This window comes from Triturus cristatus, chromosome 2_2, assembly GCF_964204655.1.
Source record: "Triturus cristatus chromosome 2_2, aTriCri1.1, whole genome shotgun sequence".
Taxonomy (NCBI): domain Eukaryota; kingdom Metazoa; phylum Chordata; class Amphibia; order Caudata; family Salamandridae; genus Triturus; species Triturus cristatus.
In genome coordinates, this window is record NC_140582.1 from 713,496,150 (window position 1) to 713,512,727 (window position 16,578).

The 16,578-nt window shown below is 48.0% G+C and overlaps 1 protein-coding gene across 6 annotated transcripts in view; it reads right to left on the minus strand.

Moving 5' to 3' along the window:
* Positions 1-48: 48 nt before the first annotated feature.
* CFAP97 (cilia and flagella associated protein 97) overlaps positions 49-16,578 on the minus strand; it is a 423,577-nt gene continuing 407,047 nt past the window's right edge. For all 6 annotated transcript variants that reach the window (XM_085641933.1, XM_085641929.1, XM_085641935.1 and 3 more), the window contains one exon: positions 49-756. In XM_085641933.1, the coding sequence (XP_085498059.1) occupies positions 644-756 (113 nt within the window). In that variant the 3' untranslated portion in view covers positions 49-643. The remainder of the gene's footprint in view (positions 757-16,578) is intronic.

Sequence of the window (16,578 nt, forward strand, 5' to 3'; positions counted from 1 at the left end):
ATTGCATATTTATCTAACATTCAATAACAAATAGCTCAGACACATAAATACATCTGTGACAATTATATTACATAAATCAAACAATTTACAAAGTCAAGTGATGTACAAAACCGGAAGTTGCTCGCCATGGTTGGATACTGGTAAATATGTTGAAAAGGTTACAAACCATATATCTTCTTGTTGCTTTTCATATTTAAAAAGCACACACATTGCTTTTATTGGAAAAGATAGAATCCTTAGCAACACCTTGATCGAATATATTTTTACAGACAGTTGCAAACTGATGATTAGTTCCACAACCACAGTAGTACATTACGTTTCATGCCAATATAAACTAACCTTACAGTAATTAGGAAGCAATAAAAATAAGGTTCGTTTTCTTATCCTCTCTGGCACGGAAATCCATCAAAGTAACAAACCCTTCAGAAAGGTGTGGAAGTAATGAGGTACACTAGGATACACACATCTGAGGAGTATTTATATTACATATACTTACATATAAATATAAGCATGGACATTAAGAAATAACAAAGTGAAGTGAGCATTCAATCTGAATACATTTTTCTTTATCTATTTCCCCCAAAATATCACAGTGCACTTTATTCAGTAAGTTTAACTAGAAATTGGACGGCAGAGTCGAGAATTACAGCCATGCTGCCCGAACATTGCTGGATTTAGTAGGGCGCAGCAATGCTGCAGTTGATGTACTGGATACGGACCTTTCAGATCGGAGAGCACTTGACGCTCTTGAAGAACCTTGAGAATACAAGAAAAACAATGTTAAGCTTCTTAATCTGTTTGACTAATTTTTGTTAGCACTTTAAAACAAGACACAGGGAAGGGAGCCAGCAGGAGTTGTAAAGAAGTTCGTTGTGCAGTTTAATGTAAGCACTCAAATGGAGGCGGAAAATGTTACTTCCAAACAGCCGACAGCATTATGCAAGATATTAATACTACACTAGGTTGAGCGAAGAGAGGACTTAAACTGGTAAGCCAATGGCTGAACGGGGCTGGCTGAAAAAATAAAGTGATGAAAGGGGCAGACCCAAAATTTCACTCCATGTATGTATATTATTAGTACGAGTTTTATTTGACAGCTATGCTGTCAAACCTTTGTAATTGTAAGTCACTACTGGTCAGGTCTTCCAAGGTCAAACAATTTCAATGTTTTTGTGAATAAAAGAAAAATGGCAAAACATCGACTGCAATAAATACAAATTAAACATTGCCATGATCGTGCTACCTCCTTTTCAGTTCAAAATTAATGAACTGTATGGGCGCGGAACATTTCAACCAGGAATACAATATTTCTACACTTCACAGTTTCAAGAACTATCTTCCAATTACATTTTTTGTGTTTCAAGAATTAAGTTTGTGATTCACAGAAACGGATCCGTGTACTCAAGACACACCATTCACACATAACCTTAACTCGTCTCTATATTTCTGAAAATGAGAGTTAGGAACCACTGACAGTGCTTGTTGGACTGGCATCATTACTGCCCATACAGAATGAACTAAGAGAACCTAGACTGCTGCACTGTTTAACTATATTTGTACATTCCACCCAACTAGTGCTCAAAATATACTTGCAATAGAATTTGCAGTTGTTAATGGCAGAAATTGTATGTTTAACTAAAGAATAGTGTGTACAGATTTTGTTTTAGTTGCAACATTCTTAAATGGCTCAAGGGGAGGGCAATGAGACTAGAAATAAATTACAGTGTTTGGAAAAGAGTGAGGAAAAGCTAAAGCTAGATACGTTTTTGTGGCGAAGAAAGGTCCAGTAAAATTTGTCAATAACAACGGATTAATGAAAGATAAGTACAGCTGAGATATGTTTTAAGAGGATGTACATCCTCTCACATCAAGAGCAAAGAAATTATTCTAACTTCTCACTCAGAGAAATGTTGTTTAGGGCTACACATTTGTTTGCAAAACGTTTTTTCCAACTTACATTTTTTAATGTTTTTTATTTTGAAAGCAAGCAATCATTAATTTTGCTTCTCATACTTCTGCAAGTATTTTCATATAATGATAACGGGAGCATTAGATACATAGCTTCAAATTGTTAAATTTTGCAAACGAGCAAACATTAATCTTGCCTTACTAACTGAAAAATACACCACTCACACATGGTGAGTTCATTTGAGCATTTAACCTTTTATTCCAGCAATCATAGCCACCTCTTTCAGTGAAATTGTGTTGTGCCTCCCCAAACCTATCAGTTAATTTTTATGTTTCTTTTGAAGATACAGATTGGTTCTCAACAATCTGATTTTTAAAGGTAAACGTTGTGTTTTTGGTAATGGGTCACACAGGTAATTCACACTCGGATTTGTTTCTGGTAAGCACCTTTTTTTTGGACTATTATAGAGTCTTCTGGTCCTGACGCAAGTAACTTACAGTTTATATTGCTGACAAGTGTTTACCCCATCTATAGGATTCAGATCATTTCAAACAATGACAGATATAGTGACAACACATCCCAAAAAAGGTTATTAAATGTATAATCAACGGGATAGAAGGAGACACTGGGAACATCACCTGTAAGATGGACCACTCCTGCGAAAGATGGATTGAAGCTGTAGGACAACTGAATTTTGACTATAAACCACCGTGCCTATCGTAACAATGCAGATGTCTATGCCACACCTGCATTTTGTCAATACAAAGTGCCACATCGCATCGCATTTTTATTGTCGTTTATTTCACTTGGCTTGTGGCCTAAAGGCAATCCTGTACAAACCTACTGAAATCCTGGCACAAACACTCCGTTTCAACCCCTCAGAGAGCATACAGGAATAATGCATTTGAGTAATTTAACTGATTATGTATAAAAAAAAGAAGGAAAATGCTACTTACCAGTATGCATCTGTTCTTGTCTTCGAAGAAGTTTTTGTAGTCACGAGGCTGGTGACTCCTCCTTCGGTCCAGAGTGTGCATGGGCATAGACTCCATCCTTAGATTGTTTTTGCCACGCAGGGTTACGATGGAGTAGTGAGAAGTAGAAAGATGTCCATGTGTAATGTATCTAATTAAGATATTACTGGAACAGATCGAGGTATCCGGGGAGGCGGGTGGGCGTATACAACTCTGCAGCTCTACATACCAAGAACAGATGCATACTGGTAAGTAGCATTTTCCGTTTGAGGCATATGAGCTGCAGATTGTATACTTTTGCGTAGACTATACAGCATTTACCTCTATTGCGGTGGCTACCTGTATCTGTTGCAGTAGTTTGAAAAAGTGTTTTTAATACAGCCTGGCCCACACTAGCTTGTTATTTTGCCTGCACATCTACACAATAGTGATTTGTGAAGGTGTGTGGTGTTGCCCAAGTTGCTCCTTTGCATATGTCATCCTGGGGAATATTCCATAAGAATGCCATAGAAGCTCCTAGTTTGCGTGTAGAGTGAGCTCTAGGGGGAATGGTTAATGTGCGTTTGGCTTTGATGTACCATATTTGTATGCATTTAACAATCCACCTTGCAATTCCTGCTTTGGATATGGGATTACCATTATGAGGTGGGGAGAAAGTCACAAAGAGTTGTTTGGTTTTTCTAAAGGATTTTGTTCTCTCAATGTCTAAGGTGTGTAGAGCTCGTTCTGCCACTGAATCTGGTTAAGGGAAAACAGTGGAAGTTCAACAGACTGGTCCAGATGGAAGGCAGATACTACTTTGGGTAAAAATTGTGGGTTAGTCCTTAGAACCACTTTGTAATAATGGATTTGTAAAATTGGTTCTTGTATGGTTAATGCCTGGAGTTCACGAACTCTTCTGAGAGATGTGAAAAGGCCACTTTCCAAGTAAGGAACTGTAGTTCGCATTTCTGGAGAGGTTAAAAAGGAGGACCCATAAGTCTGGTAAGGACTACATTGAGGTTCCACACCGGAGAGGGTGGAACTCTTGGTGGAATTATTCTTTTAAGTCCTTCCGTAAAAGCTAGCAGGAACTCGAAACAAAGACAAGTGTTGTCTGTTTTGTAGATAGGCCGCTATGGCAGCTAGATGTAACCTAACAGATGTATATGCTAGGTTACATTGTTGTAGATGCAAGAGGTAACAGATGATGTTTTATATGGCAGCATCTAGTGGGTTGAATTTGTTGTGTGTGCAGTAAATGACGAATAGTTTCCATTTTGCTGCATAGCATGCCCTGGTGGTAGGACGTCTAGCCTCTTTAATAACGTTCATACAGTCCGGTGGGAGATTAAGGTAGCCAAACTCTAAGATTTCAGGTGCCAGATCGCAAGGTTGAGTTAATTGGGATCTGGATGTCTGATCTCTCCATGGTTCTGAGTGAGAAGCTTGGGTAAGAGCCGTAGCTTTTGCTGCGGAACTACTGATAGTTCCAATAGAGTTATGACCCACGGTTGCCTTGTCCATGTTGGGGCAACTAGGATCATTGTGAGGGAATGTTGTTTGAGTTTCCGAACCACTAACGGAATGAGTGGGAGAGGTAGAAAAGCAGAAGCAAATTTGCCTGACCAATTTATCCATAGCGCATTGCCTTTGGACAATGGGTGTGGATACCCGGACGCGAAGTATGGGCATTATACGTTTTGGTGTGTTGCGAACAGATCTATTTCTGGGTGTCCCCACATGCGAAAGAACGGAAGAAGAACTTGAGGGTGAAGTTCCCATTCGTTTATCTACTGTGCTTGGCGGCAGAGCAGATCTGCAATCTGGCTGTGTTTTACTGGGAGATGTTCTGCCAGGAAGTATATCTTTTGCGGAATGGCCCATCACCATATGCTTTGAGCTAGGTGTGAAAGCTGCAGAGTGTGTGTCCCCCCCTTGCTTCTGTATGTAATACATTGCTGTCATGTTGTCTGTATGGATCAGGACAGGTTTGCCTAGGAGGTGTAGTTGAAACGATTTCAACACTAGGAAGATTGCTAACAATTCCAGGTAGTTGATGTGTGTTAGACCTGTCAGCCCTTTGGCAGTTCCCTCCTTAATTATTATTTTTGTCCCCTGACCCCTTCTCAATTTTTTTCTGTCTACCAAACTTTTTTTGGGTACTGATGTAGAGGTTCTGGGCGCCTCACCCTCACTACCTGAGGGAGAGGCGCATGGTGCTCCACTGAGGTAAATAAGCGAGGAAGGTGAGATTCGCAAAATGGTGGTTCCAACTGTCACCTCAGCACCTGGACCATGACTGCTATGGGAGGTTCTAGAACCTTCTGGATCTCTCTAGCAAGTCAGGTCCAAGGTGATAAATAGAGGTGACAGCAGGGCGGCCATTTTAGGAGAGGTCAGAACTGCGGAAGGTTCAGGAGTAAGGCGCCTGTGTGAGGAGGTGGTTGTACTAAGAGGGGAACAGACAGGTCCACGGATCTGCACAGAGTCCTGAACCTAGTGACATCACCCCTGACCTTGCGACCGGTCCCTGGGAGTAGGCAGTGAACTGGAGGAGTATCGTAGTTCTGGAATTTTCATCAAGGGCGGGAGCCCATGGAGGGGGACTAGCCTTGTGGCCCAGGACCAACTTATTCTGAGTACCTCCCTGGTCGCCCCTCGTTGACAAGTAGACTGGCCTTGGCGGTAACTCCTTTACCTTTAATTGTTGAGGAGCGGACCGCAGCCGTAGCAAGAGGACTAAGCCATTCTGTCTAACTGTCCCGGAGCCTACCCGGTAGCGCAAGTGCAGCGCCAGACCCCCCCCCCCACTGTAAAATACCTGCGACGAGTTCCTCCCTGAAGCGGACCCCATCGCCACCCCGGGATCGTCGGGTGTCTGGTGGTCCTTTGGGTGGACTTGTGGTGCCCCGTGGGCGGAAGTAGGAGAAGAGCAGGGGGTCGGCGACGCCGCTGACAGCGTGAGGAGAGTCACTTCAGGAAGCCGGAGGAAGGGAGGGGCGGGTCCGTCCTCCGATCACGTGAAGAGGGGCCGAAACGCCGCCCCTTCGCCGACGTGAGTGAGGAAGACTGCGCTGTGCATTGGTGTTCAGAGAGGAGTACGAGAAACCTCCAGGGCCCCCGCTTCAGTTCACCGCGGCTGGCTGTCAGGAAGCCGTAGCGGAGGGAGGCACTGTTCCAGCAGTTGTGGGGCGGGAACTCTGTGGAAGTTCGGAGTGAGGCACTGTTCCAGCAGTTGTGGGGCGGGAACTCTGAGAAGTTCCCGGATACCAGCCGTCCCTGGGGAAAGGATTCCGCGCTAAGGAACGGGTCTGTCTCCCATGGTGTGAGGGGACAGCAGCTCCAGTACCGACGGGACACCGAGCACGGAGGAAATCAAGACTGTACCGTAAGCAGGGCCTGGTAGAGAGGGGAGGGGGAGAGAGAGTTCTGCGAGGCCCACAGTTGAGCTTAGGGTGCGTTATAAATATCCCTGTTATTTCTATTTTCTGGGAAGCCGAGATCCTTAAGAAACACGCACAGACCTCGAGGAGATTAAAGCCTATGCATTATTGTGATGAAATGAAATGTTTGAAATGTTTATTAGTTTCTAACTGCCAGGACTGTTACCATAATTATAAAGGAAGGCAATAGTAAATGATATGTAATTAAGCTGCTGGGAGACATCCTAAAGTTCAGGTGCTGTGCATAGGCCCCAGGGAAGGTGGTAAAGGGGTGCCAAGTTGGAAATAACGTTTCATGTTGGGTGGTCAAGACATACCTAGGAATGCCAGTCTGAAAAGAGACAGTGGGTTAAGTTTTTAAACATTGAATGAAAAGTTTATCTGTAATGTAAAGATGGGTTTTGCCGCCAGATAAGAGAAACATTCATAAGAAAATGTACTGAAAATTGTGCAGGTTGTAAGGTCTAATTGAAACATGTTTTAAATGAAAACAAATTGAGATAAAGTTTTTAGTAACTTCTACATTTAAACGGTGTAGTGTCCTTTTTGGGTGGTGCTGCGCAAGATTGCGAGCTGAGTAGGATGCACGCACGAGAGGCCTGATGGAGATGTAAGCCTGTTGACCTTAGGTCAAGCTACCCCTAGGACATAGGTCCAACAAATTGGTGCTCAGCGGTGGGATCCTTCTTCAGTGCTTGCATCCGCTTAGTAGCAGTTTTGCGCGCATCGCCACCTACACTGGATTGTTTTGGCTGGAGTTTTCTCCAGATTGTTTTTTAATTGGAGGATTTTTGAAATTGTCCTGTGTATATTCCCTTTCTTGAGTAAAGTTCTTGTTAACTGTGTTGGGGTCCCATTTGGTAGGATGGAATTCGAATTGGGTAGGCTGGAGGAGTATACAGCGGCCCAATTGAAGGAGTTCTGCCAAGAACGGGGGGTATTCTTTAAGCAGGGGGCGAAGAAGACAGAGCTCCAGGCAAGCTTAAGAGCCTGGGTTATGGCCCACCCTAGCGGGAAACGGGAGGAGGAACCAGGACCAGGTCTCCTAGAAGAACCGGAAGTCCTTCTTCACCCTGGGAGCGGTAATATGGACGTTGGGTCCAGGGCCCCATCAAGGGTGGGAAGTAGCGCCTCAGGGGGGAGCTTGTCCTCTGCTGACCTAGCAGACCGAAGGGAAGAGAGGCAGCCTAGAATGGATCTGGCCCGGTTGGAAAAGGAGAGGGAGGAGAGGAGGTTCCTCCATGAGCTTCACTTAAAAGAGTTAGAGCTCAAAGCCCTTCAACTTGGAACCCCCAGCAGTCCTAATGGTGGCAGCATACCGAGAGAAGTCCCGAGAGAGTCCAGGCCCTACCTGCCCAAAGATGTGGTTGCTAGCTATGGTATAGGGGATGACATTGTAAAATGGCTGGCTGCCTACGAGGTTTCTCTAAGAGCCCATGGGGTCCCCGAAGCCCAGTGGGGGGGTGGCCTGTATAGGTATATGCTTCCGGTGGGGAGGGATGCCTTGTTGGCGCTAGAACAGCCAGACCAGACCAGGTACCCCGTCATGAAGGTAGCCCTAGTAAGGAAATTTGGACTGACCCCTGAAAAATTCAGGCAGAGGTTTCGGGGCAGTCAGAAGTTGACCACTCAGAATTGGGTGGACTTCTTGGACTATGCCAGGAAGGCCTTAGAGGGCTGGGTGCAGGGCAGTGATGTCAAGGACTATGAGGGACTGTACAATTTAATTTTAAAGGAGCACCTCCTCGAGAAAAGTTTTCCGGAGCTTGCGTCAGCACCTGGTAGACAGCAAGCTGACCAATCCCAGGAAGCTTGCAGAGGAGGCGGATATCTGGGCGAGTACCCGGGTATCCTCAAAAGGGACTGGAGGGAATTTCCAAGGGGCTGGACAGGGCGCCCCCCAGAAGAAGGAGGGGGGAGACAAAAAGAGGGAGTTCTCTAAAGCCCCCCAAAAGAGTTCACCAGGGAAGGGAGTAGGATTCCCTCCTAAGGTTGGTCCCCACAAACCCCCTTATCCTGACCGTGGTCAGCAGCCTAGGGTTGTCCGATGTTATGAGTGTGGTGAGGTTGGGCACTATAAGGGGGATGCCAAGTGTCCCAAGAGACCACACCCTCCCATTGGATGAAAGACCCCTGGGGTGGCGAGTGTAGTGCTCGGGGAGGAGTTGCCCCTAGATAAGGGAGGTGAGTGGGCAGGGCTAACCTTAGTGTCCTTAGGGGATTGTGAGATGGTTCCTAAGACCCAGATGCCCTCGAATACTACTAAGTACAGGCAATGGGTCACCATCAATGCCCAGAGGGTGGAGGCTCTGAGGGACACAGGAGCCAGCATGACTATGGTAAGGAGTCAGCTGGTGTCCCCAGAGCAGGTGGTCCCCAATGTAGTCCACCCGGTTGTGATGGCTGACAACCGAGAGGGTCACTATCCGGTGGCCCAGGTTCCCTTTGAGTGGGGAGGGGTTGCGGGTCCTCTACGAGTTGCGATCAGCCCTGCCATGCCGGTCGACTGCCTGTTGGGAAATGACCTTGAACACTCGGCGTGGAAGGAGGTTGAGTTCAGGGCCCACATGGAAATGTTGGGGACCCCTGAGTGGACGTGTGCCCACACTCGGTCCATGACTACCCGAAGAGGGGAATCACAGAGGTTGGAGCCTGGGACAAAGGCCCAACCAGCTGCCGGAAAGGGTAAACGGGGTCGGGGGAAGCCTGCCCCGGCATCTAACCCTCCAAAGGTGGATGGGGTAACTGAAGTGGTCCCGGAGTCTACGGAGGGGGATGTAACTTCCCTGGAGGGCTTACCGACCCCTGCAGATTGGCAGGTGGAGGGAGGACCTACTAGGGAAGAGTTTTGTCGGGCCCAGAAGGAGTGCCCTACCCTTGAGGGTTTACGGCGGCAGGCCAAAGCCCAGGCAGCGGGTAACGATTCGGGGAACTTCCACATATACTGGGAAGATGGACTCCTGTATAGCGAACCCAAGGCTCCGGTGCATGGTTCATCCCGGGCCTTGGTAGTTCCCCAGCGTTACCGAGCCTTCCTATTAGGACTGGCTCACGAAATACCCTTGGCAGGACACTTGGGACAAGACAAGACCTTTGCTCGACTTGTCCCTCATTTTTACTGGCCTCAGATGAGGATTACGTCCGATACTTTTTGTAGGACGTGTGTAACCTGCCAAGCTAGTGGGAAAACAGGGGTGAAGCTGAAGGCTCCCCTGGAACCACTGCCTGTCGTTGGTACCCCCTTTGAAAGGGTGGGCATCGACATTGTCCGGCCATTGGATCCACCAACGTCTGCCGGTCACAGGTTTATCCTGGTTCTGGTGGATCATGCCACACGGTACCCAGAGGCTATCCCTCTGAGGACCATTACTGCACCTGCGGTGGCACGGGCCCTTATGGGAATTTTTACCCGGATGGGATTCCCCAAGGAAGTGGTGTCGGACAGAGGTACCAACTTCATGTCGGCATACATGCGGGCTATGTGGAAGGAGTGTGGAGTTACCTACCGGTTCTCCACCCCTTATCACCCCCAGACTAATGGTCTGGTGGAAAGGTTTAATAAAACCTTAAAGGGCATGATCCGGAGTCTGCCCGAGAGCCTGCGGAGGAAATGGGACGTCCTCCTACCTTGTTTGCTGTTTTCTTACAGGGAGGTACCACAGAAGGGAGTGGGCTTCAGCCCCTTCGAGCTGTTGTACGGGCACCCTGTGCGTGGACCCCTCAGCCTGGTGAAGGATGGATGGGAAAAGACTCCCCGAAAACTTCCCCCGGATGTGGTGAGCTACATGCTGGCCTTTCGTAGCCAAATGGCTAGGTTGTGGAAGCAAGCTTCTGAAAACCTAGAAGCCAGCCAGACGGTCATGAAGGAATGGTATGACCGAAATGCTCACCCGGTGGAGCTGGAGCCTGGCCAGAAGGTGTGGGTGATGGAACCTGGAGAGCTTAGCGCCCTCCAGGATCGCTGGTCAGGTCCCTTTGAGGTGGTTGAGAAAAAGGGCAAGGTTACCTACGTGGTAGATCTTAAGACCCCCCAGGCAGCCCCATCGGGTGCTCCATGTCAACCGCCTCAAGCCTCACCAAGAGAGACCCGAGGTCACGTTAATGATGGTGACTGATGGGTCAGAGGAAGAGGAAAGTGAACCTCTTCCCGATCTGTTTGCGTCCCAAGAGAAGGATGGATCGGTGGAGGGAGTGATCCTTTCTCCGTCACTAACTCCTGAACAACGGAAGGACTGTCGCCAGGTACTGGAGAAGTTTGCTTCCTTGTTCTCCCTTATCCCGGGAAGGACTCATCTGTGTACCCATGACGTGGACACAGGGGACAGCCCACCTGTGAAGTCCAAGTCCTACCGACTGTCGGATAAGGTGAAGGCTAGCATCCATGAGGAAGTTATCAAGATGCTAGAGCTAGGAGTGATTGAGCCTTCAAGTAGTCCCTGGTCCAGTCCGGTAGTACTGGTACCTAAAGCTGCCCCACCGGGCACTACCCCAGAACTCCGGTTCTGTGTGGATTATAGGGGACTGAATTCAGTGACAAAGACGGATGCTCATCCTATCCCGAGGGCGGATGAGCTCATTGACCGGTTGGGAGCTGCCCAATATCTCAGTACCTTTGACCTCACATCTGGGTACTGGCAGATTTCCCTGACGGATGGAGCCAAGGAAAGGTCAGCCTTCTCCACACCCGAGGGTCACTACCAGTTCTGTGTGATGCCCTTCGGGCTCAAGAACGCCCCTGCTACGTTCCAGCGATTGGTGAACCAGGTCCTCTCTGGAATGGAAGCCTTTTCAGTTGCGTACCTGGATGACATCGCTGTCTTCAGCCGCAGCTGGGAGGACCATTTGGGTCACCTTCAGGCTGTTCTTCAGGCTTTGCAGCAGGCAGGTCTGACGATCAAAGCCAGTAAGTGCCAGATCGGGCAGGGGTCGGTAGTGTACCTCGGTCACTTGGTGGGTCGGGGCAAGGTGCAGCCCCTCCAGGCCAAGATCGAAACTATCATGGCCTGGGAACCCCCCAAGACACAGACAGAGGTCCGGGCCTTCTTGGGCCTCACTGGTTACTACCGACACTTTGTCAAGGGATACGGTACCATTGTGGCCCCCTTGACTGAGCTCACTTCCAAAAAGCACCCTCGACGGGTAATCTGGACCGAGGAATGTCAACAAGCTTTTGACACCTTGAAAGAGGCCATGTGTGCGGCACCTGTTCTCAGGGCCCCTGACTTTGCCAAGGAGTTCATTGTCCAGACAGACGCGTCGGAGCACGGTATTGGGGCAGTGCTGTCGCAGCTCAATGACGAGGGTCTAGACCAACCGGTGGTTTTCCTATCTAGGAGGCTACTCCCCCGGGAACAGAGGTGGAGTGCAATTGAGAGGGAGGCTTTTGCGGTGGTGTGGGCTCTGAAGAAGTTGCGGCCATACCTGTTTGGCTCGCACTTCTTGGTTCAGACCGACCACCGGCCCCTCAGGTGGCTGATGCAAATGACGGGCGAGAATCCCAAGCTGTTGAGGTGGTCCATTTCCCTACAGGGGATGGACTTTAGGGTGGAACATCGCCCAGGAGTGGACCACGCCAATGCTGACGGTCTCTCCAGGTATTTCCGCCTTAGTGAAGAGGTCTCCCAAGGGGTTGGGTAGCTCTCCCCACTTTCAGCTGGGGGGGACGCGTGTTAGACCTGTCAGCCCTTTGGCAGTTCCCTCCTTAATTATTATTTTTGTCCCCTGACCCCTTCTCAATTTCTTTCTGTCTACCAAACTTTTTTTGGGTACTGATGTAGAGGTTCTGGGCGCCTCACCCTCACTACCTGAGGGAGAGGCGCAAGGTGCTCCACTGAGGTAAATAAGCGAGGAAGGTGAGATTCGCAAAATGGTGGTTCCAACTGTCACCTCAGCACCTGGACCATGACTGCTATGGGAGGTTCTAGAACCTTCTGGACCTCTCTAGCAAGTCAGGTCCAAGGTGATAAATAGAGGTGACAGCAGGGCGGCCATTTTAGGAGAGGTCAGAACTGCGGAAGGTTCAGGAGTAAGGCGCCTGTGTGAGGAGGTGGTTGTACTTAGAGGGGAACAGACAGGTCCACGGATCTGCACAGAGTCCTGAACCTAGTGACATCACCCCTGACCTTGCGACCGGTCCCTGGGAGTAGGCAGTGAACTGGAGGAGTATCGTAGTTCTGGAATTTTCATCAAGGGCGGGAGCCCATGGAGGGGGACTAGCCTTGTGGCCCAGGACCAACTTATTCTGAGTACCTCCCTGGTCGCCCCTCGTTGACAAGTAGACTGGCCTTGGCGGTAACTCCTTTACCTTTAATTGTTGAGGAGCGGACCGTAGCCGTAGCAAGAGGACTAAGCCATTCTGTCTAACTGTCCCGGAGCCTACCCGGTAGCGCAAGTGCAGCGCCAGACCCCCCCCCCACTGTAAAATACCTGCGACGAGTTCCTCCCTGAAGCGGACCCCATCGCCACCCCGGGATCGTCGGGTGTCTGGTGGTCCTTTGGGTGGACTTGTGGTGCCCCGTGGGCAGAAGTAGGAGAAGAGCAGGGGGTCGGCGACGCCGCTGACAGCGTGAGGAGAGTCACTTCAGGAAGCCGGAGGAAGGGAGGGGCGGGTCCGTCCTCCGATCACGTGAAGAGGGGCCGAAACGCCGCCCATTCGCCGACGTGAATGAGGAAGACTGCGCTGTGCATTGGTGTTCGGAGAGGAGTACGAGAAACCTCCAGGGCCCCCGCTTCAGTTCACCGCGGCTGGCTGTCAGGAAGCCGTAGCGGAGGGAGGCACTGTTCCAGCAGTTGTGGGGCGGGAACTCTGTGGAAGTTCGGAGTGAGGCACTGTTCCAGCAGTTGTGGGGCGGGAACTCTGAGAAGTTCCCGGATACCCGCCGTCCCTGGGGAAAGGATTCCGCGCTAAGGAACGGGTCTGTCTCCCATGGTGTGAGGGGACAGCAGCTCCAGTACCGACGGGATACCGAGCACGGAGGAAATCAAGACTGTACCGTAAGCAGGGCCTGGTAGAGAGGGGAGGGGGAGAGAGAGTTCTGCGAGGCCCACAGTTGAGCTTAGGGTGCGTTATAAATATCCCTGTTATTTCTATTTTCTGGGAAGCCGAGATCCTTAAGAAACACGCACAGACCTCGAGGAGATTAAAGCCTATGCATTATTGTGATGAAATGAAATGTTTGAAATGTTTATTAGTTTCTAACTGCCAGGACTGTTACCATGATTATAAAGGAAGGCAATAGTAAATTATATGTAATTAAGCTGCTGGGAGACATCCTAAAGTTCAGGTGCTGTGCATAGGCCCCAGGGAAGGTGGTAAAGGGGTGCCAAGTTGGAAATAACGTTTCATGTTGGGTGGTCAAGACATACCTAGGAATGCCAGCCTGAAAAGAGACAGTGGGTTAAGTTTTTAAACATTGAATGAAAAGTTTATCTGTAATGTAAAGATGGGTTTTGCCGCCAGATAAGAGAAACATTCATAAGAAAATGTACTGAAAATTGTGCAGGTTGTAAGGTCTAATTGAAACATGTTTTAAATGAAAACAAATTGAGATAAAGTTTTTAGTAACTTCTACATTTAAACGGTGTAGTGTCCTTTTTGGGTGGTGCTGCGCAAGATTGCGAGCTGAGTAGGATGCACGCACGAGAGGCCTGATGGAGATGTAAGCCTGTTGACCTTAGGTCAAGCTACCCCTAGGACATAGGTCCAACAATGTGGAATTGTCTTTTCGGGGGGGGGGGGGTCCAGATACCCTGAATGGAATGGGATTGAAGATGGGCTACCCAGCCAGTGAGCGATGCGTCTGTCAGCACTGTCTGTGGGACTGGCTTGAGGAACGGCCGCCCTTTGGAAAGGTTTTGTGTGTTTCACCACTGCAGAGAGCGATGGGTGCGGTCGTCCACCAACACCAGATCTGTTCGCTGACCTTGAGCCTGGTTCCACTGACGTGCCAAACACTCCTGTAATCGGCGCATCTGGAGTCTTGCAAAAGAGACGAGAAAGATGCAAAGATGCATCATCCCTATTAATTGCATGAACACTCGCACTGGCAGTGAGTGTTGCGGCCGAACTCTTTGAAGTAGTACTTGTATAGCGTTTATCCTGAATGGATTGGGATATGCTAGGGCTTTGGAAAAGTTTATTTTAGCCCCTAAGAATTGTTGTTTTCTGGATAGTTCGAGGTGGGATTTGTCCAGGTTTACTGTGAATCCCAAAGTGTGAAGCAGTTGAATTGTGCGGAGTGTGATATGGGCACAGCTGTTTTGGGATTTTGCTTTTATGAGCCAGTTGTCTAGATAAGGGAAGACCTGGATGTGCTGTCTACTCAAGTGGGCTGCAACCATTGCGAGGCACTTGGTGAAAACTCTGGGTGCCGTGGTGACCCCGAATGGAAGAACTTTGAATTGGTAGTGTTGACCATCTACCAAAAACCTGAGATATTTCCTGTGAGCGGGATGAATGGGAATATGGAAGTAGGCGTCCTTTAAATCTAGAGTGGAGATAAAGTCACCTTGCTGAAGTAGTGGAAGCATCTGTTGTAAAGTGACCATGTGGAAGTTGTCTGATTGGATGTAAAAGTGGAGTGGTCTGAGGTCTAGTATCGGCCTGAGAGATCTGTCCTTTTTTGGGATTAGAAAATAGAGGGAGTAGACCCCTGTGCCTTGATGAGGCAAGGGAACTGGCTCTATTGCATGTTTTTGTAATAGTGCAAGAACCTCTTGTTTGAGAAGTGTTAGGTGTTCCGATGAGATTGGACGCTGTCAGGGAGGAATGTTGGGAGGGGTAGAAGTGAGTTCCAGGCAATAACCATACTGTATAATTTATCTTACCCACTTGTTGTGATGGAATTCCAGACAGGCAGGAACTGTGAGAGACGTCCCCTGACAGGAGTGAGATGATCGGGGGGGAAGCGTAGGAAAGTCACTGCTTGGTGTTAGGGGAGCTGCAGGTGTTATTACCCCTGCCTCTGCCCTTGCTGTTGTTACCCCTGTAACCTCCCCTAGAGTAGCCTTTGGAAAAGGAGCCCTGATTAAGACTTTTGTAGGATGAGGACGGATGTTCTGGCGTATTTGTTTTTGAACCTGCTCTGTAGAAGAAGTGTCGAAAGGAGCCTCTAGTAGAAGATGACTGCAGGGCTCCCATAGACTTGGCAGTCTCTGTGTCCTTCTTCATCTTTTCTAAAGATGTGTCCACTACAGGGCCAAAGAGATGCTCATGGTCAAAAGGCTGATTAAGGATACTGTTTTACACTTCTTGTTTAAAGCCAGATATCCTGATCTAGGTATGTCTGCGTAGTAAAACACTAGCATTTACTGTGCGGGACGCGGTGTCTGCTGAGTCCAGCATGGACTTGATGTATGTGCTTGTGATTAGTTTGCCTTCCTGTATGTGGTCATAGGCTTTGTCCTTGTATTGTTGAGGTAGGTGTTGAGTGAGCTTTGCAGCTCATCATAGTGAGCCCTGTCGTACCTTGCCAAGAGGGCTTGTGTGTTGGCTATCTTCCAATAGTTTGCAGCTAGAGACGCCATACGTTTACCTGATGCGTCTAATAATTTAGATTCCTTGTCAAGAGGTGGGGTGTCACCTGACCTCTGAGAATTTGCCCTTTTGCGTGCATTAGCTACGACCGGTGAATCTAAAGGAAGTTGACCCTTGATGTCAGCGGAAGCTGCCTTGTATTTCTTATCTATTCTGGGGTTAAGAACCCTAGCCCTAACCGGGTCTTTGAACACTTCTGGAGCGTGTTTAAGAAGACCTTTCCAAAATAAAGGGAATTCCCTTGATCCAACAATTCCAATGTCCGTGTATAGTAACCATATAACCATAGTAATCACATCACAATGATCCAAAATAAAATTTAAAACAATTAATAAAAAAAAAAATACAGTACATGGTAATCAGGAGGAAATTAATTAACAACAAATCACAATTATGACCAGCATAATAGAGACAGACACATATGTAAGACACAGCTTTTGTTCTTTACGGATGCACATCACATTGGACTCAAAAACACAGCTCGTAATACATTGATTAAATCAGTATTTGACCCGTCTATGTCAGTCCTTGGATTGTGCCTTCAACAGCGTCGACGCGTTTCGATGGCTTCAAATTAATCGTACCATCTTTGTCAAGACACAATAATTATGTTTCCCTCCTATGTAAATTCTATTTCCTTTTTCCTAAATAAAACAAATATATATATAATCATTGATCAAAAGAATACATCTTTTCTCTTGTTACAATGATTCTCTAATATATTTAAACTCTTAG